Source organism: Capsicum annuum, chromosome 6 (assembly GCF_002878395.1).
Source record: "Capsicum annuum cultivar UCD-10X-F1 chromosome 6, UCD10Xv1.1, whole genome shotgun sequence".
NCBI classification, from domain to species: Eukaryota; Viridiplantae; Streptophyta; class Magnoliopsida; order Solanales; family Solanaceae; genus Capsicum; species Capsicum annuum.
Genome location: NC_061116.1, coordinates 224,396,883 through 224,422,439, shown reverse-complemented (window position 1 = coordinate 224,422,439; position 25,557 = coordinate 224,396,883). Strand labels below are relative to the sequence as shown.

At 33.9% G+C, this 25,557-nt stretch overlaps 2 protein-coding genes across 7 annotated transcripts in view; one reads left to right on the top strand and one right to left on the bottom strand.

Annotated features, from left to right (window-relative positions):
• LOC107875452 (rab3 GTPase-activating protein catalytic subunit) overlaps nucleotides 1-9,216 on the bottom strand; it is a 19,300-nt gene extending 10,084 nt beyond the window's left edge. The window contains exons 1-12 of one of the 5 annotated variants that reach the window (XM_047414167.1): nucleotides 8,906-9,216; nucleotides 8,201-8,244; nucleotides 8,028-8,091; nucleotides 6,298-6,412; nucleotides 6,142-6,218; nucleotides 5,928-6,025; nucleotides 3,080-3,251; nucleotides 2,708-2,812; nucleotides 2,284-2,506; nucleotides 1,617-1,743; nucleotides 570-679; nucleotides 361-453 (exon numbers count right to left, since the gene is read on the bottom strand). In XM_047414167.1, the coding sequence (XP_047270123.1) occupies nucleotides 361-453; nucleotides 570-679; nucleotides 1,617-1,743; nucleotides 2,284-2,506; nucleotides 2,708-2,812; nucleotides 3,080-3,251; nucleotides 5,928-6,025; nucleotides 6,142-6,218; nucleotides 6,298-6,412; nucleotides 8,028-8,091; nucleotides 8,201-8,244; nucleotides 8,906-8,962 (1,285 nt within the window). In that variant the 5' untranslated portion in view covers nucleotides 8,963-9,216. Of the gene's footprint in view, nucleotides 1-360; nucleotides 454-569; nucleotides 680-1,616; nucleotides 1,744-2,283; nucleotides 2,507-2,707; nucleotides 2,813-3,079; nucleotides 3,252-5,927; nucleotides 6,026-6,141; nucleotides 6,219-6,297; nucleotides 6,413-8,027; nucleotides 8,092-8,200; nucleotides 8,245-8,905 lie in introns of those variants that run through there. The other 4 variants (XM_047414168.1, XM_016722179.2, XM_016722180.2 and 1 more) reach the window with 4 other exon arrangements.
• Nucleotides 9,217-14,114: 4,898 nt separating this feature from the next.
• Nucleotides 14,115-19,525, top strand: LOC107875454 (serine/threonine-protein kinase STY46). Of its 2 annotated transcripts, none has more exons than XM_016722184.2 (3): nucleotides 14,115-14,726; nucleotides 15,520-16,555; nucleotides 18,936-19,525. In XM_016722184.2, the coding sequence occupies exons 1-3, from the start codon at nucleotides 14,329-14,331 to the stop codon at nucleotides 19,236-19,238; spliced, it is 1,737 nt and encodes a 578-aa protein (XP_016577670.1). In that variant the 5' UTR covers nucleotides 14,115-14,328; the 3' UTR covers nucleotides 19,239-19,525. The 2 variants fall into 2 exon arrangements, with proteins under 2 accessions (XP_016577670.1, XP_016577669.1); XM_016722183.2 differs by having other exon boundaries at nucleotides 14,116-14,726; nucleotides 15,472-16,555.
• The last annotated feature ends 6,032 nt before the right edge of the window (nucleotides 19,526-25,557 follow it).

The following is a 25,557-nucleotide window of genomic DNA, read 5'->3' as shown; positions in this document are numbered from 1 at the left end:
GACGCGGCAAGATAGTGCGCAGTCTGGAGGGGGCAAAGATGGCCACATCAAGGAGGGGGGGTGGGGTGGGGGGTGGGGAATACCTTATCATTAGTAGATTGCATAGGTAACTTGTAAAGTGCCATTTTGCAGTCCTCTATGAGGAAGTCCCATATACCATGTGGGTTGTAAAAGCTACCATCATTTCTTTGATGATGAGGCTTTTGGGAATACAAAGTTACCCTTGATTCAAAAAAAGATTTTGTCCATCAAAATTGAAATCTCAGGAAGCAGCATTCAGAATTGTATGTGAATATATGCAACTCCAAGTGGGAGACATAGAAAAGGCTACAACTAGAGAAAAGAGAACTCGTACTACACCTTCATGAAAGAGGTCTTTAAGAACTCGATCAAGGACAGTTGGGGGAGGTATGACTGCAGTAGACTTCAAATTCTCAGGTCCTGAGTGCTCTACTGCACCAAAAAAGAGCAGATTAGAGAACAAATGTGCCAAAATCTAAAAACATCCATCTGATATTGCAGCCCAATTGATAAGAAAATTGCAGATAGTCTGTGTACATTTGTCGAACCTGAAACAAAATCTTCCACAAATTTAGCGTCCAGTGACATATGCAGAGCGTCAATTAGGAGCAGCAACTGTGATGCGAATCCAATTCTCTTTCCGCCAGAACCATCACTTCTGAATTCACCAAATATGTTTATGAAGTGAGACTGCAAATTGGTGTGCAGAGTACATTCCAAAAGAATCGAGATAGAATCAGAGGCAAATATCAAATAATACGAACCCCCCACCCATAACTAGGACATTCTCATTTTATAAGCAGCGATAACTAGGATCTCTGGAGAAGCCTGATCTTGCATAAAAGCATTTTTCAGTGTTTTCGACGCAAGAGTCAGTCAGCCAATTTTGTAGAACTCAATTTCAACTGTAGTGCCCTCTTTACTCACTAGCAAAGCAAAAGAAATAAATGAGGCAAGCATAAAATGAAAAAGTTAAACTAGCCACAGCGGCCCAAAAGAACAGAAAACTTGCACTTTTGAGTAGTTAGCATCCCGTTCGTCAAGTCATTAGGCCAGCATTCAATATTAAAGTTCAGAAAGGATATCACGTTAAACTATATAAGCTTCTTGTTGCCGATTCTATATATTTCTTTAAAAAAAATGGACGGAGGATTAACTAACGATCTTGCTGATGTTGTAAACTTCAATGATAGTCAATGCTTTTTTGTCACAGCAAAGTGGCTAACAACTATAGTGTAGAGAAAAGAATCTACTATTAAGGGAATAAAAAACTTCTGACTAGATATATGGCGATTATATTTATTTGGGTGATGTAAATGGCTGTAGCGACTTTGATAGAAACACATTTCACAGTAGTATGTGCAGGTCCTTTTATGAAATATCAATAAGACAACAATCCATAGAGCTATCATTACACGGACATAGCAAACAAGAATCTCAAGAAAAACACATCCAAAAGGCAAATGAATCCTTGCTAAATCACAAAATTTACCAATGTAATTTGTTAAAAAGGTAGTGGAGAAGGCCCAAGTCTTTCATTTTTTTCATAAGCAAGCAAGAGCGAAAAAAACATGAGTATCCATAGTGTCTCTTACAGCATCTCAGATAAACATGGAGATATTAACCACTTCTCAGCCTCAAGAGGTGACACATTTTCCAGCTCCTCCATTTCAGATGAACTCTCAATTGCTTTCTCTGGCCATATTGTAAGCAGCTCAAACCCTGCATCATTAACAAATACATCTAGTAAAACAATAACACCAATTAAAAGAGAATTATGGATTAAGCTATGATCGATCTCTTGTACCAAATAATGCAAAAAGTAAAAGTTGGATAGAAGATTGAAGTAGATGATTAACACCTCACCCCCCCCCCCCCCCCCCCCCCCCCGGCCCCCACCCACCCACTAAAAGAAAGTCATTCACTTTAGTTGAAGCCTCTTAGAAAACTTTTCCATCTCAAAGCTCCCAATAGGTTATAGAACAAGAAGTTTCCTCGAGACACTCCCGAAGGCCAAAAAACTGTGTACATTGATGAAAAAAGAAAAAGAATTAACTGATCTATTCATAAATATTGTTCTAATAAGAGCTCCTAGTTTAGAGCAAAGATCCAAACACTCAGTTATGAGAACTTAAAGCAGCAACTCTGCAAACACAGGTTATGATTATGATGGTCTTATGTCACTCCCCTGATGAGCTCTGACCAATCTGATAGTGTGAAATATAGTTGATACAGTAATTGATCTCCTCAGCAACATAATACCTCTTAATGGGTCCTCAGCAGAGTACCACTCACTCCAAGGACAATTATCATCCCACTGTGTTCTATTCTGATGGTTGCTTTTGGGACTCTCCCCCGATTCTGTAAGGCCTCCCTCCAGTTCTCGTACATCATCATCCTCACCGTAGGGAAGTGTACGATAGGTCAGCTTCATCTTGAGATTGACTTGGAAAAGATGCGTGGCTAGATCCATATTTGAAAAGGCCTTGAACAAGGAATCCAAAATAAGTTATCCAGAAGGACGTTAGAAGATAATGAAAAGCTCATTGAACAAGTAATCTAATTCCTTGACAGAAAAAACAGATGCAATTGTCGAGAACATATTGAAAACATTGTAGAGCCATCTGAGTAAGCATAATAAGCTGATTTTTTTTATTTTTCCTGTATTGATATTTGTAGGCCCCACCCCAAACTTCCTCACAGGAGCCTGATAGTGACCCTTTCCCGCTTTTCTCTTTTGGCTACTCAAACCCCCCAACCTTAACGTATACCAAGCTGTCCCTCCTTGGTCCTGTCATAAAAATGCCAACTTAACAATGTATAAAGAGGATATCGCGATATGCTTTTTAAAATTTATGTAAATACCATCTGATAAAAAGAATTAACGCACAAAAACCAAGATCAACCAACTACAAACTGTGCAAAAGTCCCTCATGAATCATGAAGTTTTATGTACAGCTTAGGAAATACAGCACGGCATCGAGAAACGTAAGATCAACAAACCATCAGAACCTACAAATCACTTGGAATATCAAAAGTTTACACAAGAAGAACTTACAAATTTAGAAACAAATAGCTCATACAATCCCCCCAAATGCATGAGCCTCACTGGCACCTGGCTACCTATACGATCAGCTTCAAATCGTCTAGTGAAGAGGATTCCCATGTTCTGGATGCCAATGTATGCTTTACGAGAAGGATCATGCACTGGAACAAATGCCGGCCACAAACTGCATGGTGTGAGCATATAAACCATTTCCAACATTGTTCATTACAGAAAGGAAGAACAAACATAGAGCCAGGAGTTGAGCGCTCCTAGAAAAAAAACTAAGCACCGATATGATTTCCATGTGACTTTCTCTGCATTTTTAAGCCCCCATTTTTAATAATAAAGCAAGTTTCCTAGAGCCCTTTTTTAAGAGATAGAACGGAAGGTGCATTGAAAATTCTGCACTTCCTAATAGGTTGTTATTTTTGCTAGTACTAGAATAATGGCTTTTCTTATTGATGGAATGGTCCACTCGTCACATAACAGGTACAGATTTCCAAGTAAATGTCTCAAATTCCTACTGGATGCATGCCAATGGGACCCTCCCAATAAGTCTAATGGAATTGGCTCTGAACTGTTTCAAAGACCCAACATGCATTTTTTTTTTTGCATGGGCTCTTTCACTAGATAAGAAATTACTCACGAAAAGCACCATGAAATTGCTTGAGGTTTACTCGGTTATCAAAAAAAAGAAATTGCTTGAGGTTTACAACAACAACATACCCAGTGTAGTCCCACAAAGTAGGGTCTGGGGAGGGTAGAGCGTCTCACGGACCTTACCCCTAGCTCAGCGGTAGAGAGGTTCTTTCAGATAGACCCTTGGCTCAAGAAAAAACCGTCCGTAGCAGTCCAGAAAAAGAAGTAATGGAAGTGAACACAGCAAAGATTCTGAACAGTAACTACAGGAAAACAATACAGTTATCGAGACAACACACAACTACCTACTGACCTTCTACCCTAGTTCGTGTCCTCTACAACCTCCTATCTAAGGTCATGATCTAGTAAGTTAAAACTGTGTCATGTCCTATCTAATCACCTCTCCACAATACTTCTTATGCCAACCTCTACCTCTCCTGAAATCATCCATATCCAACTTGTCACACCTCCGCACTGAGGCATCCGACCATCTCTTTTTTACATGTCTGAACCATCTTAGCATCGCTTCCAGCATCTTTTCCTCCACCGGAGCCACTCCCACTTTGTCTCTGACATTATAACAAAATTCAACAACACACACAAAAAAAAAAAAGAGAGAGGGGGGGGATGGATTCCTTATGTACAGAGTACTATTAGCATGCTACTTTTGATATCCTGTAGGTTGCAAAAAAAAAAAAAAAAACACTAAAAAGTCATAAACATCTGAATTCGATCTTCTGCATAGCATCTACTTTCACTTTGAAACATCGTGTATTCCTTTCTTGATACCACTCAACAAAGACAAGAAGCTATTGCATTCCAAATATTTCTCAAAGGTTTCTTGATTCCCCAACATCCCAGCTGCTTAAAAGTTCCTTTACTGAGTTAGGCAGAGTAAAACATATACTGAATAGGTTGGAAAATAAGAACCAACCCTGACTTGTCAGTGGACAATGCAGAAAAAGATGGTTGCTACTTTCCTCTGTGTTTTTACACAAAAAGGACCTGCTACATACTCCCTCTGTTCCAAATTACTTGGCCTACTTTCTATATTTGTTTGTTTCAAATTACTTGTCCTACTTATAAAATCAAGACTATTTTAGACATTTTTTCCAATTTTACCCCTATTAAGTATCACACTTTTTAAAACTTTTGCAAATAGGATTATTGAATTCCAAAGTCATTAAATGTACATGACTCCTCTTTTCCCTTTTAGACAACTCCAAAGCCATTTCTGTTTAATGAAGCCAATTTTCCAAACAAATTGGTTTTTGGTTTCTACTCCATAATTATTGCTTAGTTATTAGGGTATAAGGGTAAAAAGGTAAAAGTACACCTTCAATCATTGACATCTTAAGGGATGTGCCAAGTGCAAAGGGGCCAAGTACTTTAAAATGGAGGGAGTAATACCAAACCTCGTCTTGTAATTTAAACTGAGTTAGGCACACCTCATGAGAGACCAGACACATAAAACAACAGATCTATAAAGAGCATTGTTCTTCAACGGGATAGTTTAAAGTAATTCGGGGAACAGGGAACATTTGAACATCAGACTTATGCTGTTTGCCAAATGGAAAAGGTATGACACATAGCCTTTTTCTTCTCGTGATTCTGAACAAACCAACACCACTTACTTCATATTAAGCGCATCTTACATATATTCTATTCAAATCTGTATACTAAAACAAGGACAGTCCGATGCACTAAAGCTCCCGCTATGCACGGGAAGGGACGAACCACAAGGGTTTACTATACGCAGCCTTACCTTGCATTTCTGCAAGAGGCTGTTTCCACGGCGTAAACCCGTGACCTCCTGGTCACACGGCAGCAACTTCACCAACTTCACCAGTTACTCCAAGTCTCCAAAGCTCGCCTTCCAAATCTGTATACTAGAGGCAGGAAAATATCCTGCTTCTTTTTTTTTTTTAATAAAGAAAAATACCCTGTTTCTGTTCATCAATTTCTCCTTTGTTCAGCCTCATCAATCTGCACAGGTTTTGCTTAAAAATTGACCTTTCAATGTAGTGCACCTCGTTATGATAAAAATTCTCACTTACAGAACAACAACGCTCCATCAAAATTTATTAGATCTCTCATTTTTATTTTAGCTCTTTAGCATGTGATTTTGGAAAAGAAAGATGAGTGGCTTCAATTACTAACAGGTATAAAACCTCGGCTAACAGCTCAAAAATAACGAGGTAATAGAATGATGACAACATACCCGGAACAATTTGACAATGCAATAGCAACTGCACTTAGAAGTTTGCTGGCTTCCGGTCCATCAAGAACCACGCCACTGGCACTTTGAGGAGCAATCACCTAGAGGATTAGCATTAGCAATTGAGAGAAAGCAAAACAATTTATACTAGATGAAGGTACTAAATACACAAGAAACATGTCATCCTGTGTGGACACGAGTGAGGGGAGAGAGATACCAGGAATTCATTCACCCCAAAAGACAGTTGAAGATTATGCAATTCACAGCTCCAATCATTTACTTTTCCTCGACCAACTAAATTCAGAAGAGTGGTTAGATAATTCAAAAATGAAAACACTCTCAGCTGGATTTTTCAGCAGAATTATGTGCATACCATCATTGTGTGTTCCAAAATAGTACTCCATGCAATAGCTTTTCATTGCATACTTCAGGTCAGTTTTGACCTTATACAGGCCCTCAGCGATATTCAAACTGATAGCGCCCTTCCTCTGTCATTAGATAATATGTAAGATGCACAAACAAGAAATTCATGAACAACATCCGAGAACCTGTTGGTGAACATCTACCAGAATTATAACTCAATGTAATATATAGTTGAGAAACTACTTCTGAAAAGTTGAAAGAAACTTCATCAATTATAATTCAAGTCAAAGCATCATGACGAGACCAAGTCTCATTGTCATTTGGATTGAATATGAAATATTCATATGCCGGTGTCTGGAGAATAGCATAAACATTTCAAAGAGATGATTGATCTGAGACCTGCAATTACTCCACTATTGAGTACTTTAAGATAGCAATACAACCAAAATGCTCAAAACTAGGAATAAAACAAAAGCAGATAACTATACCACGGTATCCATTGAACTTTCAGGAAGCTATTATAAATGCTTTCAGCCTGTTCACTCTGCAGCTCTCTATGGGTAGAGTTAAAGCAATTCTTTGTAAGACATTTTTGCGAACAACCAAATCAATCAGTCAACTATGACTTGATATCAAATTAGTTAGGCTTGGGTACAAGAACCCTCTATATGCATACTTCTCTATCTGGCTCGCTGCTTTCCAATACTGTATAATTTATCTTTTAAGGTAAATTAGAGGTTATCTGAAACTAATTGTTACCTGAATCTAACAATTACTCCACCACTGACATACTAATGTCTGCCCAAACTACACAGGCTCAGGCAAACACAGGACTTAAGATAGGTGTAATAACAACAGCTAAACACTAGCTGTCAACTTACCGCAATCCCTTGAGATGGCTGCAGTAAACAGAAAATTGCTACCTCAATTGAAGAAATAACTACAAGGACCCGGTTGGCCATAGATTTCCCAAGTAGTTTTTGGGGAAAAACTTGGCAAATAATGTTTGGCCATACAGTTAGCCATTATTTGGAAAATATTTTTGGCAATAATCCAAATTCTCAATTACTAGAAAAAACTAGTATTTTGGCCAAATTGCATTTTTTGGGAACTTTTACAAGTGAAATATGTTTCCCAAATACCATGGCCAAACACATGGTGAAACTTCACCCAAAAATGACTTGCCAAAAATATTTGGGAATCTATGGCCAAACACTAGCTTAATAGACTTATTATTCAGTCAATTAACTCGAAAATCCAAACAGAAGCTTCAAAGGCCCAGTGCCTTGCAAGATTTGGTTAGGGACCAGACTAATAACTAAGGTAACGATATCAACAATCAGCTATATTCATTACCATTGTTCGGCTCTCCTGAAAGAGATTGAGAGGGAGATTTAAACTTGTGGTACTCCCTCCGTTCCTAAAAAAGTGGTGTTTCTAGCTTGGACGCACCACTAAAGAAACTACTCATTCCTAGAAAACAAAAAGTGTTTTTACTAACTTATCGTTAATAAATACCTTGAAAAATCTTGATTATCAAAAACACCACTTATTTAGGAGCAAATAAAAAGGCTAAAACACCATTTATTTAGGAACGGAGGGAGAATAGAATAAGTACACTATTTTGAGTCGCATGTATCAAGTTGAAATTATAATCACTCAGATGCAAAATTCAAAATGATAAACTATGCATCAACGTGTAAAACAGATAAATTAGGAATTTGAAGAAAAAAATCATACCAACAAATTCTTGGTGCCATCAGCCAACCACTGCCGGCAAACTGCCTCTATCTCGGATATGAACCTACAGAAATAATAGTAACTTCAGAATCTATGCTCCTGTATATATTGTGATCTAAGCATTGAGGACAGAATAAGTAAATGCAGTAACTTGTTATGGTTGGAAAAAATACCTTTCCCACGAAGAGGCCAACGTAAAATCATCAAAATGTTCAAACTGCAATTAAACAATTAAAACAGGTTAACGCCTTCACCAATATTGAAACTCCAAAGTCTAAAATGAACAATCTTTCGAAGTTTGCAAATAAGCATTTAAAAGTTTCCTCCTTTATCTTGCAATCCACCTATTACTTCAACTTTCCTTATGTCATACTCGTTCTAAATGTTGCTCTTTGAGTGATAAAACAATGACCATTTTACAAATTTTAGAATGTATCACATTACACATACAGTACAAACTGCAGAACATTTCTTTAATCAGTTTCACCTTTCTAACCAAGCTCTTTCACAACCTTCAATGAAGAAGAAAAGAAAAATTTGCACATGAAATCTCAAATTGTATGGACGATTAATTAAGTTTTAGGCTTAATGCATGCTCCTCCTGTCGCAATTTGTATGGCATAGTTGAAATATCGAGATTCAAACTTCTAAACTGACTGAATTCCTACAGAAAAGCTTCAAATTTTTACAAATAAAATTACATACTAAAAACTACATAAAAATTCCCATAAATCACGATAAATAACAACTTCAAATGTTTAAAAGGCATATTTGTGCAACGTAAATCGAAACAGAGGGAGTATTATATAAAAGTCGCAACAATAATTACACTAAATTTATCAAAAAATCAAAAGAAAAAAGAAAACGTTTGAAAGTACCTCCTCTTGTAGATCCTCGTCCTCTGCAGAGCTCGGCATTTTGCTAGTTGACGCCATTAATTTTCGCCCAAATCAAAAATTACAGCTAGAAAATTGTTAAATTTGTGATCGCGAACGCGAATTACAATGCGTAAGATCCTTGTTACTATAATTTATGAAGCAATTGGTGAGATATTTGGGCATTGATCGTATTTGTGTACATGTGCAGAGAGACCTGGAGAGGGTGAGAAGATAACGGTTTGGCTATAACGGCGTTACTGTATGACCAACTGTTCTACTTAACGACGTCTTCTTATTTGCTAGCAACTAACGGAAAGAAGCGTGAATAAAGAAAAGCATAAGATGTAAAATACAAAAATATAATGTAGTGTACTTAATTAAATACTAAGATTTTTTTCCAGTCAGCAACTAGTACTTGCAAAAGAGCATAGATGTACTTAATTAGGTAAACAACTGACCATCTAAATATCAAATTGACCTGCTAATTTTGTAGTTAATCTCAATTTATTGAGGAGAATATAATATGATTAAGTCATTCAAAACAAATAAATATTAATTCGATCTAGAAAATAATGTCTCAAAATACAATCCTAAGCTCAATTTTACTTGCAAGTCAAATCATGACGAAAAATAAATATGAGAAATGCAAAATCTCGCATATGATTATTGTTTATCAGCACTTTCCGCCATCGTAACATGTTTATGTTAGCTATAATTACTGACAAACTTTGATATTAATATTTTTAAAAAGACATTAGTGAGGTCATTATTTAGATATAGATCACGTATCTAAGAGGGTGAATTGGATCGAAAAATATTTTCGGGATTGAAGGAAATACTTCCAATTTGCAAATGTGGGAAGATGGCAAACAATTGAGTGAAAACAACCATTCTTTCATTTAATATTTACACCAAATAAAATAAATGCAATAGATATATTTAAATAAAAATGTTATCATTTAATTAAGTTAAAAAGATCAAAAGCGTGTAAGGAAAATGCTCCAATAAAAGACACAACAATAGCTATGGTGGTTGACAAGGAAAGAACTAGAGTGGAGTGGTGGTTGGGATAAGAAAGGTATCATTTGTCAAAAACATAATAGATAAATGGTTGATCAAACGTCAAAAGAACATACATAGTCATAATTAGAGATAACCTTGGATAAGAAAGGTATCATATGTCAAAAACATAATAGATAGATGGTTGATCAAATGTCAAAAGAACATACATAGTCATAATTCAAGATAACCAATCATCCAATTTGCTTTGTTTTACTCCTTCCATTTCATATTAGTTGACCCATATAAATTTCGCACATTTATTCAGAAAATAATTATTTTATTAAATTAACCTTATTAATAATGCTTTAAAATATAAATTTATACACTTTATTTTGTCATTAATGATAGGAATAGTATGGGAAAAATGTAATTATATTATCTTGATTTTATAAAAGGGATAACTAAATTAAAACAAATATTTTTAAGAAGAAGATCAACTAATACGAAATGAAAGAAGTATCACATTTATCAAAAATTCTACTTCCTCCGTTTCAAAAAAAATGATCTACTTTAACTTGGCACAAAGTTTAAGAAAACAAAGAAGACTTTTGAATCTTGTGGCCTTAAATTAAAGTTGTTTCAAATGTATCAAAATGCGCTTTAATCTCGTGGTCCTAAATATGTCACGTGGAAAGTTTATTATGAAAAAAATGAGTCATTCTTTTTAAAACGAATTCAAAAAGAAAGTAGGTGTTTTTTTTTTAACAGAGGGAGTATAACGCAACGAAGACTTGAATGAGCATATCATTCCAAAAGATCAAACCATCACACCATCTCCCTCCATCCTTTTCATTTTTGAAGTTCTCATATTCTTTTGGGTGTATTGAAACTTGTCAAATAAAATTCTTAAAAGTTCTCATTAAGTCAAGTGATTTAAATATGTTAGTAGAAAACATTTAATTCTTTTAACTAAAAATTATATAAATACATAACTTATGTTTTCAATATTACAAAAAATTCTAATTCCCTAAATATATTACAAAAATTTCGCATGTACATAAAATGCTATATATATGTCGGTATGTATATTAATAGGGAGAGAGAGTAAAAGTAATTTAAAAAGTGGGAGAGAGTGTAATTACTTTTAAAAAGTTGATATTTATGTTATTTATACTTCTTTTAGACGTATTTTTTCAAATTAACAAACTTTTTACGTGTTTGTGCAAATATCCATTTGCCGAAAAAATTGTATATTAGTTTGCCCCACTCAAATATGTTTGAAAATGATATTAGTTATTTCGTGGAAATGTAGATAATCTTTAATTATAGTTGTATGTGTCTTTCTCTAGGATAAATTTGATAACAAGTAGATAATCTGTCTTTCTCCATAATTCTGCGATAAAACTTAAAATTGACATTATCTTTTTTGTTTTAATAAATATGCATTGAAATTAAGATCCACTTATTTTTGAATTAAAGAGAATATATCTCATGAAAAAATCAAGCAATTAGTTTAACTTTGGAGACAAAAAAATGAATGAGTAATACAAAATCACTAGACTAAAGTTATCATCAACACTAAAGTACTATAATCACAATTCACATACAATGAAAACTAGGTAGTGTACGATGTGAACTACTAAACTACATTGGATACGACATGATTGACTTTAAGGCTCATTTGGTAGAGTGTATAAGATTAATATTAAATAAAGTGTATTAATAATGTTTGTATTATTAATGCAAGTATTGATAATGTTGGTATTAATTACACATATTATTTTTCACATAATATTTAATTTGATGTATTAAAGATAATATATATCTGTATAATTTTTATAAAATGATGTTTTTTTACTGAATTGCCCTTTCTTCAACCCTTTTTTGTACACTCTGTTTTTAATGCATACAAACAGCAAAGCTCGAACAAATGGTGCAACATAATTTTTTGCAGAAGTTTTCTTCAAACTTTCCTTTCGGACCAACTGAAGATGTATCTATTTGGGAGGAGGAACCAAGTAGAAGATAACTGGAAGGTGCAGCCATAGGGAAAGAAATAGATGATGGACCCAGATTTGCAGTGCTAACGTGAAACTGAATTGCACCGCCACAACTAGACCTTGCAATTGCAGATTGGTCTCCTCCTACTTCGACTGCACTAAGGCTTGCCTGAATTGTCATTGACAACGGCGAAACCTTGACCGGCGATTTTGAAAACAATAGAAGATGTTCGCATCTCCATCTGTGCCAAATTGCTTCAGGATTTTCCTGATTCTAACTGTCTCATCTTTTGGTGGATTTACCATCCGAAGATAAAATGCCTTGAGGCTTCCCATCTGATATCAAATTTATTGCAGAAAATGAAAATAATTTCTTCTTGGATGAGCCCTTTTTATTGTATCTCATACTAGTTCATCAATCAACATCTTCTTTTTCACGGCAGAATACAAAGAGAGTAATTTTTAATATGGTGAGAAAAGAATAGGGAATGTGATATGGTGGAAAAAGAAGGGGGGAAATAGTTTAAGGATAATAATGTCATTTAATAATTTAATACATGTGTTGAACGTCTTGCATTGTTAATACATAAAAAATAGTATATATTACTAATACATACCTCAATACATAATAGAGTGTATAATTAGTGCAAGTATTAGTTATGCATAATTAAAAATATAATACCAAACAAAGTATTACTAATGCACAAAAACTAATGCATGCATTATATTTTTAATACACTCTACCAAATGGTCCTAAGTTACAAAAAACACTACTATGAGTATGGTAAGATAGAGGTCCACATACCACTATGAATTGTGGTGCGGTGAATAGGATTGCTTCACTCTTAATCAGAGGTTGAGGATTTGACTTTGGTATGAAGAAAATTCTGTTGGGAGCATTGTCATTTTAATGGACCTTACAATATATAATCCGAATTAATCGGGGCTCCAATGCGAATACTGAGTATCGGATGGGCAACCAAAAGAAAAAAAATAGAGGCCCACATCCCAAAGAGTGCTTCAATCTCCGAGGACACCTATTGACAAATCGCTATCAGTATTCCATGTTTCATCGGACATAACTATCATCACATTCACCGCTCCGCCCGTCGCTTTTACTCCCTCTTTTTTGTCACCGCCCCTATTTATTTCCCTACCATCTCCTATCAAAACTACTACGTAGTACTACTACTTAATTACTATTTTTTTTTTAAAGTATACACATTTATTTATAAAAATTTTAAAAACTTTTTTAAAAAATAAATTGGTAAAAATTTTTCTTTATTTTTATAATTTCTTAATTATCACATAAAATAAAATATACTTAAATAATATGAGACGGAGGGAATACGCTCACTTCTCTATCACACACCAAAAATATTATTCCATTTCGTCTTTGCTTGATCATTGTTAACCCAAAACATTCCTTAATATACTTCCTCCGTTTCAAATTATTCGTCCCATATTTTTTAATTTAATTTTCTATTTTACTTGTCTTTTTTAATTAATTAAGAGGAGATAATTTTTTTTATGTTATACCCTTTGCATTGATTATTTTTTCTTCAAATTAAAATGTAAACATCATTTAATAGGTTTACTATGATAAACTAGATGTGTTATTAATTATTATTCTTAATTAATGTGTCATCTCAATTTGGGACGGATAGTTTGGGATGGAGGGAGTAAGTAATAAATAATTTATTATATTCTTTTTGAAAATCAATACTTTAAAATATACATTAAATAATAATTATAGTTATTAATTAAAGATAAAAGTGGGTATAAACAATAAATTAAGACCAAAAAATTAAAGGAAAGGAAAAAAAATAACAGGAAATTACAGGATAACAAAACAAAATATGCATTGACAAAATGAAAATTTTGAAAATCATGAGTTACTGATTTTTCAAGAAATACTTACTTCTTCGTCTCAATTTATATAGTATTATTTTAATTTTTTGAGTTAAATGAACTTTTTTCAAAACCATAAATCTTTATATGTTTTTTAAGAAATTGAATTCTCAACTATTAATATGATTTGTGTTAATTTTATCTACTTAATTTTAAATACATAATTTTATGGTGGAATTCACGATGAAAAACTTTTAAATCCAATATTCAAATAATGCCACGTAAATGGTTGGGTATCATTATTACAATTTCCCCTCTCTCAGTCTCTATATAACAAAACAATATCTCTCCTTTTCAGTCCTTTTTTATACTACAAACTTTAGAACTCCAAAAGCTAGCTAGTGTATTCCCTTCGAGCTAGCTCAATATAGTTGCTCAAATCATATACACATAACGAACTGTCAATATAATTAAATAATAGTATAATACTCCTCTATATATGTTTTAGATTTCATTTCAAATTGAAAAATCAACAAGGAAAACGTGACATTCTGGATCTGCCATTAGCTAATGGCAGCAGCATTGGAGTGTTGGTCGAGTAGAGCAAGTATGGATGAAGACATGGTAGAACAAATTCTAATGAGTAACAACGACAGATCGGAGGCGCCGCCGGAAAATGGCTGCTCCGCCGGTGGCAACGGCGGTGGTAATGGAGGTTTGAAAGAGTCGTCGGCGATGCAGAAGCGTTTACAGAGGCTGAGCCGGAATGTATCGGAAGCTATTGCGTCGCTGAAAAACTCGCTTAACCTTGAATCGGGTCGTGAACCGGCGTCGGACCGGGTTGAGACTTGCCGGAAGCATGTTTGGGGAAGTGTAGTACGGGGATTAACTCAGCTTTATCCTGGTAGTCAACTTCCGGAGAAGCTTGTTTCTAATATTCGCAAGCATTACGACTCTTTTCCACTCAGGTTTTGCATTTCTACTATACTGTTTTTCTTAGTTATAAACTCGTCATTGCTTAGAGATTTTCATAGTGAATATATACGTATAAAAAAAAATTATCATGTTTCTAGATATGCATTATGACATTGGCGGATCTAAGATTTAGATCATAGTCGATAAAATAATTGCAGGTTGGATGTGATAAGGCGGGATATCCAGATTAAGCGTGTGGTAAAATTTATATTGTGTTTGATTGATGGTTATGCAGTATAAATTTTATCCTAGGAGATATATTTGTACCGTAGACTAAACGTAGTATAAATTTTATCTCACGCTTAATCCTGAGATATATCACCTTATCCTGTTTACCAAACTACTCCTTAGAGTGTGAGTTCCAAATGTATGTGTAATCTAGCTATAGCTATTTTTCTTTTGGGACCTATATATAGTGTTTGACTTGTGAGTTCTGCAGTACTCCTGCACTGTTTGTGTTACAGTATATACATGATCATGAGCATCAAAATGAAAATGGCTTAATGTAGTGTTATGATGATTGAGAATTCATATAATCGATTTCCACTAGTTTGAGATTGAGGCTTACTAGTAGTAGTCGTTGCTGTTATGTGTACATAGTTTGGACCAAGAGTACTGGTTGGTTGAACTGCCACAAGCTAGATAGTTTCCTATTGTGTGCCACCATATAATTTCTTGACTTTGGTGTTGATTGTTTTGGTCTTGGCATTTTCCTATATACTTGGCTTGTTTTGATAGCTATGGGCAAGCTGGATTCGAAATGAAGGATGTCTTTCTACATATTAGATTGATAGAGCAGGCATCCGCGGAGGACCACCCAGCCATTATGATACAAGAGGTGTCTGATGATGAAGTCCAAGGGTCAATTTTCAAGTTGACATTTGCATGTAACTCCTCTATTTCGTGGCCTGCAATGTCCGGGGCGCTCGACAACGCCTCAATTTGCTGTAAAAAGATACAGATCTTTGAAAAGAAAGGTTGTACATTGGGTGTTGTGATGCTTTTGGTTCAACCTGGAAAAGAAAAAATGTTTAAAGCTCGTATCGAGAATGTTCTTAAATCAGCCGTTAAGAAGCCAAAATCTACTTCAATGAAGAAGCTACCATTTGGGCTTTGTGGGAGTCAAGAAGAGAACACAAAGAACAGAGAATATGGAGAAACTGAAGAGGATTCTGGGCAGCCAGCTTACAGAAATGGGTTTGAGAATTCCAGCCCAAAGGTCCAGCTTCAAATGCCTTTACCTACTTCTTCATTTACGGTCTCGGTGGATGAATGGCAGACTGTGTTATCTGGTGGGGAAGAGATTGGGAAGTGGTTATTGAGCTCTGATAATCTTGAGTTCATTGATCAGATCGGACCTAGTACATTCAAAGGGGTATACAAGGGAAAAAGAGTTACAATTGAGAAGCTCAGGGGGTGTGACAAAGGAATTTCCTATGAGTTTGTGCTTCGAAAAGATTTATTGGAGCTGATGACTTGCGGGCACAAGAGTATATTGCAATTTTTCGGTGTCTGCATCAACGAAAATCATGGATTGTGTGTTCTGACTAAGTTGATGGAAGCTGGATCAGTTTATGACTTATTACTAAAGAAAAAGAAACTCCAGACTAAAGAAATAATGAGGATTGCCACTGATGTAGCTGAGGGAATCAAGTTCATGAATGATCATGGAGTTGCATATAGAGATCTCAATACACAGAGGATCCATTTAGACAAAAATGGGAATGCTTGCTTGGGTGATATGGGCATAGTAGCTGCTTGCAGGAGTATTGAAGAGGCCATGGAGTATGAGACTGATGGTTATAGATGGCTAGCTCCTGAGGTTTGTTATATTCTACATCCAATTTGATCCATATATACTTTCATATGTTCTCTTTATTCTGGAATATGCAGTTAAGTTTTTGGATATATTTGAAAAAGGCTATTCTTGGGATGGTACCAACTTTATTTCATGGTTAGCTCTCAGACTGCCTTGCAGTTTGAGGGTAGTGATAGACTGAGGTGGAAAAGTATTGGGGTCTTTTGTTCCTTTTCTGACAGAGCACTTCAGATGAAATTTCTTATACCAAATAAAAGTTAAACATAAGTGGGGGAACTTAAGTAATAATTGGAAGTATAAGAAAGTATTTTGCATATGCTGCGAGGTTCATACTTAGGTGATGGCTTCAAGATTCTGTATTGATGCCATCCAGATAAATTTAGAATCCTTACATAACAATGTGATCCGCTTTCACTGTGCTACACTTTTTAATTGGACAGCATTTTAATGGAATGGAGATAGTAGATTCGTCTGAAAGGTGCGAACCGAATTTAATGGTACATATAATTTTTTTTAGGCTGTGACAATGGGGTTCACGATGTCAAAGATTGTTTTTTTCACATGAGTTCTGAGCTAACTTGGTAGAATCTTTCCATATTTACTGTGGTAGCCCGAGTAAACAGTCTTCAATGCCAAACTGAGTACCAGCTTAGGTAGCGGAAGCTGAGAGCTCTTATAAGACTATACCTGGACCCTAGTTTATCTTTTTTGGCCCTTTGGAGATGAGAGAAAGGACCGTGCGAAGAAAGGGAGAGTTCTTCTCCGTTGGATGTGCTAAATCTACCTGAAAGTGAAGTCAATGGAGGCACCCTATAGATTTTGGAGGCCATGGGAGGTTGAAATGGCTTGCCGTAATGGCCAACATACTGTTATGGTGCTTGGGTGTACTGTAATAAGAGGGGAAAACACAATGATCAGTTTCTACAACGACTAGAACTATGTCAAATTAGTTAAGTTAAATGAATCTTCCGTATCTATTCTGCTCCATTTGGGCCCGTCTCTTTCTACTACCAATTACTTGTCTTTTTTGGCAAACTAAGGTTCTCTAAAACTAGGATTCTCTGAACCAGCCCCACAGCAATGACAGTTTCTGTACTATAAAAATTTCAAGTTAGTGTTCAATGAGTGGCATGTGATGTTTTATGGTCCGTAAGGTGCCCCATTCTTGGCCAAAAAGTATCATCTACAATTTTGTTGAGAAGCATTTTCCGTGTTATCGATACATAAAGGGAAGGGGAAAATTGCCCTTTATTTCCACAAGATGAGTAGTTTAATTATTCTTAAGAGGAGAAAAGTTCTGATTTTCGTTACTATTCTGAAGCATAACAACGTCTTCATTGGAGTATCTAAGTTGACCTTTTGATGATTATCTACTAATAAAAACGTTGCCACTAATCCTGGCATGATTTTTTAGCATGCGCAGCATGTTATCATATTTGCTTTTGCTTTTGCTTTATTTGCTTTATGGACTTAGCACTTATGTTCTGCTGCATGATTATGTACTTTTGTTTTTTTTATTCTAGCAAACAATTGTGAGTTGATTTCTCTTAGTGGAGCCCATTTTTAATTGAAGATGCAAATCCTTATGGATGTTTGGTAGACTTTCATTCTGGTGCTACAGTTTTTACCTTTCTATTTCTGGGGACAATTTTCAAATGAATTTATGCAATTCTTTAGGGGAAATTGTGATATTGGCTAATTCCAATTTTATTTTTGTAATATTATCATACTAAACATCACAAGTACGGGTAAGGTCTGCGTACACCGTACCTTCCCCAGACCCCACTTGTGGGATCACACTGGGTTATGTTGTTGAATGTCATACTAAACATCTCAGTAAGCATCTGCTAACAAGAAAACTATGTGTCTACCTCTCTTATTATTTGATACTTCTACTTATTTGAAGTCAATAATCCATTAAATTTTCGAAAATTTGTTAGTGGAGGGACCAACAACAACAACAAACCCAGTGTATTCCCACCTAGTGGGGTCTGGGGGGTAGAGAAGTAGAAAGGTTGTTTCCGATAGACCCCGGCTCAAGACAAGGAGTGGAGGGACCAAAATTGCATAATTCTATTAATTAAAATATATAATTGTATTAATTGAATATGTTTAATCCTATATCATGAGGACGAAATTGATGTCAATCCTTTTAGAGCTACAATTGACAGTTGCAGAACATGCTAGTTCTTTTAATAAAGTAGCTTGTTATATGATTGCATGTAATGTTATCTAATAGACTCCCTGCCTCAGATGTTGATATGCTAAGTTTTGGTTGTTGTTTATCAAAGAAGTAATGCATCATGAGCTGTTTTTTTGATGCACAATGAATGATAAAAGCAATATTTTTCACGTTCTTAACAAATTTTTTGGGTTGTAACAGATAATTGCAGGTGACCCTGAAAGTGTTAGAGAGACTTGGATGAGTAATGTGTATAGTTTCGGAATGATTATATGGGAATTAGTGGCTGGCGAGGTAGCATATTCTGCTTACTCGCCAGTACAGGCTGCTGTTGGAATTGCTGCTTGTGGGCTTAGACCTGAAATACCAAAGGATTGCCCACAAGTTTTGAGATCTCTTATGATCAAGTGTTGGGACAACTGTCCATCAAATCGTCCTCAGTTCGCAGAAATTCTGTCAACATTGGTACGTTCTAGCAGTAATAGCAACAGTAAGACTAGGTAATTAAAGCTATTTCCATCTCATAAAATGTAAAAGAGGCTGTGCAACCCCTCATGTAGATCCTTTTGTAGCAATGCAAATTAAATCCTTCCTTGATTAATGAAAAGTATCCTCCTATCATCATTTAATGAAAGGAAAACACAAAGGAAAAAAAGTTTACTGGATTTTCCCCTCTGGAATGTCTTTCTAGTTTATGAGTTTATGTTGTGTGGTAGAGACATGATTGGTTGAATCACATCTGGTCTCTCCTAGTCCTATTATGCTTGTCAATTATCATTATTAGTTACTTTTCTTGTTGTCTGTACTGTGAGTTGACAAACTAGCATAAAGTAGAAAAAGACAGAAAAATAAGTATTGAGGCATGAGAGACCACAACAAGGTCTTTAGTAATTTAGGCCTTTTGTGTTTAGCTGCACTTTATGTTTTCATGGTGGCTAACTAAGGGTCCCAGTTAGGGTCCCTTCTGTTCTGTTTTTCCTTATCAAAAGAAAAAACAAAGGAATATGACATGAACCTTTTTCCCATAAGTTAAAAGATCTAAATGACACTTAAAACTGTTACCATCTCAAAAAGATCCAAATGGACTACCTTTTGAAGGCAGATTCAATTGGGCCTTTAACCACAAGTGTAAGCTTCCAATTCAGTTACTTGCTTTCTTCTATCTGGCAGTATACTTCCCATGTAGTCAAGAAATTTTTGAGGTCTTAATTGTTACAAATACATTGTAGATCACTACAATATTTACTAGAGCTCGAACGAATTTAATTGTTTTCTTAACGCATTGAGCTTTGAGTTTGAAATGGGTAAAATTCTGCATGGAAGTTCATGTTAGTGCAAGCAGACATTGAGAAATAAGGAGATTTGACTTTTGAGACACATCAAAACATTACTTGTAAAATTTTTCTATAGTAAATCAAAGAATCAGGGTAGGAAAAAAATACGTATTTTTGTCACTTTAACATGTTTAATTTGTATGTTTTCTCACCTCAATATATGGTTTAAGCGCGGTAAATTAATGTAGTTTCGTGTAAACAGAAGAGTGTTGGTGGCCAGTATTTTCCTTCTCACATTTCATCCAGGTTTAGCATGAGGGAGCTAAATTCAAGAAAGATTGTTGGGCTGGTCCATTACCATTTATTTCAAGTCCGTTAGTAGGCCTAGCCCAATTGTACGATAGACCCCGTATCAGCTCGGCCCATTACTAGAACTGACCAATGACCCTGATGATTTTGAAGAGGTAATAATGCGTATATAAATTGTAAAGCTCAGATGTGTTCTAATTGAGACCGATGTGTCTGATAAAAGAAGGTGATATATTTTGTGCGGTTAACTTATATACTTACTGGACGCCTGAAAATACACAAACTTTTCTGAAATTTAAGTTGGAAGTATTTAATAGCAACGTTTTATCCTGTGTTCATGTGCTCGACTGAAACAAACAATAGCTCCAGTGGTGTATAAATAATATTAATTGATATGTGTAAGAAATTATCGATATATACAGCCTTTATAATAACACCAATTATTATCAAATTGAAATGAAATAGACGTGTCAATCTTATCCACATATAAAATGAATTTCGTTGAGAAATTTATTAGTGATTGAGACACCTTCGTGACAAAGAAAGGAATACAAGTTCTTGCGATTGATAAATTAAATGATTTCCTTCTCTAACAAAATTATTTATTTATTTATTTTTCTTAGTCTCTAACAAAAGTTATTGTTAGAGTTCATTTATGATTATTCTTGTTGCAACAATTATCTCGAATGGGAAGGTTCTAAAGTATGTAACGAAATATTGCTCTCTTTTACAAAATAAAAGGTTGGGAAAAAGGGATAATTAATTGAAAATATGTCAAAAGTAAAAAAAAGTGAAACAAAAAGCAGGGTGAAGGCAAGTACTGCTTTTATTGTCTTTTTTGGGTCATTAACTCATGATATATAATACTCCTCCTAACTTTTAAGCTCTAAAAAAAAAATTAGAACTTTTTCCCGATATCCTCATAATTGTCTTCCATAGTGTTTGAGGATAACCAAACACTACCAAAATAACATGAATTACGGCTTCAAATAGCTTCTCGTAGAATTGCAAGACTACGTACAATAAATTTTTTAGTTTGATTTATTTTTTTAAACTTCGTGCATAATGCAAGCTAAGTACACCAATCGGTTTGTCCCTTTTTCTTCTTGCTACAAAACTCAATAACAGAGGGTGAGAATATATTCATTATTGTTGACGCAAAATATTTTTGTAGTAAGATCATATCACATCTTTTGTTATAATTAAGAGAATAATAAATGCATATATACTATATACTCTGCACGAACTAATTTGGAATTCTAATTCCATTTTCCAAAAAGAATGAGCCAATTTGGCAAAACCTGAGGTGTTGGAGCTTTTAAGTTATATATATCGTCATGCATTATTCGATTACTTCTATTTGTTATAGCGAATTTTATATTATCAGGATAACAAACTAGTGACGAAACTAGAGCACGGTCTGTGGGATCACATGAATCGAATAATTTTTGGTCCATTCTTGTATATATAAATAAGAAACTAATAAATATTATTTGTAAAATTTGAAAGTAAACCTACTTATTATTGTATACTAACAATACCCAAACAAAAACAAAACTTAATAACTCCTAAATTTTAAAACTATTATTATAAATCTCACATTTTAAGTATATTTATATATAAATATCTTTTGAATGATTTTATCACGCAAAAAAACTCTACACTAACTATATATATATATATATAAATATATAATATTAGACTCGTGTGAAAGAAGGGGAGCATGTGAGTGAGGAAAGTAGCTAGAGAGTTGGTTTGTTAATATGGTTGGAAATAAATAAAAAGAGTAGAAGAAGCACATGCAACTTTTCAGAAACCACTTACTTTGGTTGTGTGAAATATGTATCACCTAACCTTTACCTTTCAGCAATCTCTCTTTTTATTGCAGAATATATGATCCAATCTAACCCCCCTCGTGCCCTCTAATCATTTACTTACATGGTCCACTCCCAACCCCCCTCCAAACACACAACAAAAAACAAAAAAATGCATAATGTTTTTTTAACATCTCAGTCTACTTATGTGAATCTTGATTATTAATTTCAAAGATAAAAAAGAACAAAGAAATGCATAGTGTTTTTCTTTTTTGGTTCAGCGTCTCAGTTTACTTACGTGCATCTTGATTATTAACCCCAAACACAAAAAAGAACAAAGAAATGCATAGTGTTATTTTTGGTTGAGCGTCTCAGTCTACTTATGTGCATCTTGATTATTAAGTCCAAACATAAAATATAAAAAACAGAGAAATGCATAGTGTTTTTTTTGGGGGTTGAGCGTCTCAGTCTACTTACATGCATCTTGATTATTAATTCCAAACACAAAAAAGTATAAAGAAATGCATAGTGTTTTTTGATTGACCGTCTCAATCTACTTACGTGCATCTTGATTATTAACCCCAAACACACACAAAAAAACAAAGAAATGCAAAGCATTTTTTTTTTTGGTTGGGCGTCTCAGTCAACTTACGTGCATCTTGATTATTAACTCGAAACACACACAAAAAAAAATAAAATAAAGAAATGCAAAGTGTTTTTTTGTTTGGTTGGACGTCTCAGTCTACTTTCGTGCATCTTGATTATTAACCCAAAACACACACAAAAAAAACAAAGAAATGCAAAGTGTTTTTTTTTGGTTGGACGTCTCAGTCTACTTCCGTGCATCTTGATTATTAACTCCAAACATAAAAAAAACAAAGAAATGCATATTTTTTTTTTTTGAGGGGAGGGGGGGAGGGGGGGCGATGAACTTATCTCAATCTACTTACATGCATCTTGATTATTTTACTAAGTACCTATGATTTACAGGCAAACGCAATACTATGACATCTAGTTCATTGGATTAAACCAAGTCTTTCGATGTAGAACAGACTTATTAAAATTGTAAATAATAGATATCAATCTATAATTTTAAGTATATAGTGATCATTTCAATCTAAGAATCATATGGCATTTGGTTATGGAAATTAATTAGGGGGTTATCCATAAGCTTAGAATTAAACTTATCCAGTGCTTCATTGTAAGTTTTTTTTTTTTTTTTAAATTATTGTTATTATTTTTCTTACTTCTTCCTTGGTGCTTCCACTTTTTTTGGTGTTTTGATTATTGGAGTTCACAATTTTAGAGTTAGAGATGAAGCTTTAGAACAATTCTTTTTCTCTTTTGATTGTGAATATTATCTAAACTTAGAATAAAATTTATATCAATATGATGAGATTATCTTTCCTCTAAATAAAAAAGAAGGATCTGATACATATAAGGAAAATGAATCAAGTATATTCAAAGTTAATTAGGTACTCCATCCCCTATTTTAAAGAAAATTATAAGACATTCTTTTCTTTATATGCCCTTTTCAAGGAAATCTAGTTTTTTTTTTTTTTTTTTTTTTTTTTTATATATTTATGAACATTTTAAATTAATGTACCCTGCATTAAAATAATATTATACAAACAACATAATTATTGAAGATCATACAATTGTAAAGGTACTTTTGATGTATATTATCTCTATATACAGTAGCTTATTTGTCAGTTTCTTTTTCAAATTTGGAGTCTAGTCAAAACACTTTATAATTACAATTGGAAGTAGTATTTCTTTCGATATATATATACTTATCGATGATTATAATTAAAATGAACATCCCAACAACAACATTCCAATATAATGCTACAAAATATATTTGTAACTAAATAACAAATATAGATATGAAAAATATATATTTTATATCTATTTAATCGATATAAACATGAAATATATAAAATTTAATGTGTTTTTTTATAATATCTTCAAAGTCAAGGTGGATAAGAATCTTTCTGAGGGCTACCAAAAGATTAGACAAGAATATAATTGATCCAACTTATGATTAGTAGTTTTCTCTGTGGTGATAAACACATGCCACTTTATATTAGTACCAATTACTAATTTAGTATCTAAATCAAACTTGTTGAGACTGAAGCTTCAGCCTAAAGCTGGGATATGTTTTCATCTTTAGGTGGTTGTATTAAATCAAGAAAGGTAAGAAAATGTACACATATGTTTGTACATATTTTTTCCCATCAGATATCCGATACCCATATTGAAATTTGATTAATTCAAATTCATGTCGGAAAGTCCACTATGGGGTAAAATGCTCCCTACCAAAGGCAACTTCGTACCCGAGACTTGAATCCAAGACATCTGGTTAGTGATAAAGAGGTATCACTCCACTCCACCACATTTGGTGGTATATTTATACAATTTAGTACTATGTATGCCTAAATTGCCACTTCTTAGAAAAATAATTTAGCAAAAAAAAAAAAAAAGGAAATAGAACAAGCTTAGAGCTAGAGTTTTAGTCACTAGATCGAATTCAATAGCTTTAATTAAAACTCTGTATTTATGTTATGAACTATGAAACCACTTACTATGTGTATAAAATTATTCGAAATCCAATTGGGTGTGTTTTCTAAAATTCACAAATCCTTAAATTCAAAATTCTGAATCCACCTCGAAAAAAATTATTCATAGCAACTTTTGCTAACATCCTCGAAATGTATAAAAAAAAATTTCTCTCGACAATCCACATGCTTGCTTATCTAAATAGTTATATAGGTTTTATAATATAGTGACTTTTGAGTTTGAAATGTTACTATTGTACCAAACTTCTTTTTCATTTTGAATCACTATTATTGATCAAGTAGATATCCAACATTTAAGATTGTTCAGTAATATTAAACTATAATGTCAACGTTGTGAGGACCTGTTTTTTGAGGCCAACATTTTAGTGTATAAATTCAATATGATTTTTGAACAATTTATCACCTGAGTTAACTTTTATTATTACACAAATTTTGTTAAAAATCTCACGTTTAACTAATAAATTCATAATTCCTCCAACCCCTAAACGTTTAATGGATTATTATTGGATCGGTATCATTTTCTTAACGGAACAATTTGGATTGTAATTCAAATTTGACCCATCCCTTAAAGGGGTAAATTTTAGTATTATACTCAACTGGTCGATTGATCAACCCGTGATCTCGTGATATTCATGTGTTTGATGTGTTCTAAAGGTAAAATAATATTTTTTTTAAATGCCTCAAACTAGAAATTCGACCTCTGCAAAATGAATTTTAAAAAAATGATCCTACAAAAATTGTTTATGTGTTATTTTTAATTTTGTTATACATAAAAATAAAATCTCATAACAAAATTATAAATTTTAAAGTAAATTTATAAAATCACATAAAACTCTAACGGGAACTG

Bases quoted from the DNA above. Each gene is read 5' to 3' on its own strand.
- LOC107875454 (XM_016722183.2), top strand. From the start codon at position 14,329: ATGGCAGCAGCATTGGAGTGTTGGTCGAGTAGAGCAAGTATGGATGAA. The intron at 14,727-15,471 runs GTTTTGCATTTC...TTGTTTTGATAG, and splicing joins TACGACTCTTTTCCACTCAG to CTATGGGCAAGCTGGATTCG. The intron at 16,556-18,935 runs GTTTGTTATATT...GGGTTGTAACAG, and splicing joins ATAGATGGCTAGCTCCTGAG to ATAATTGCAGGTGACCCTGA.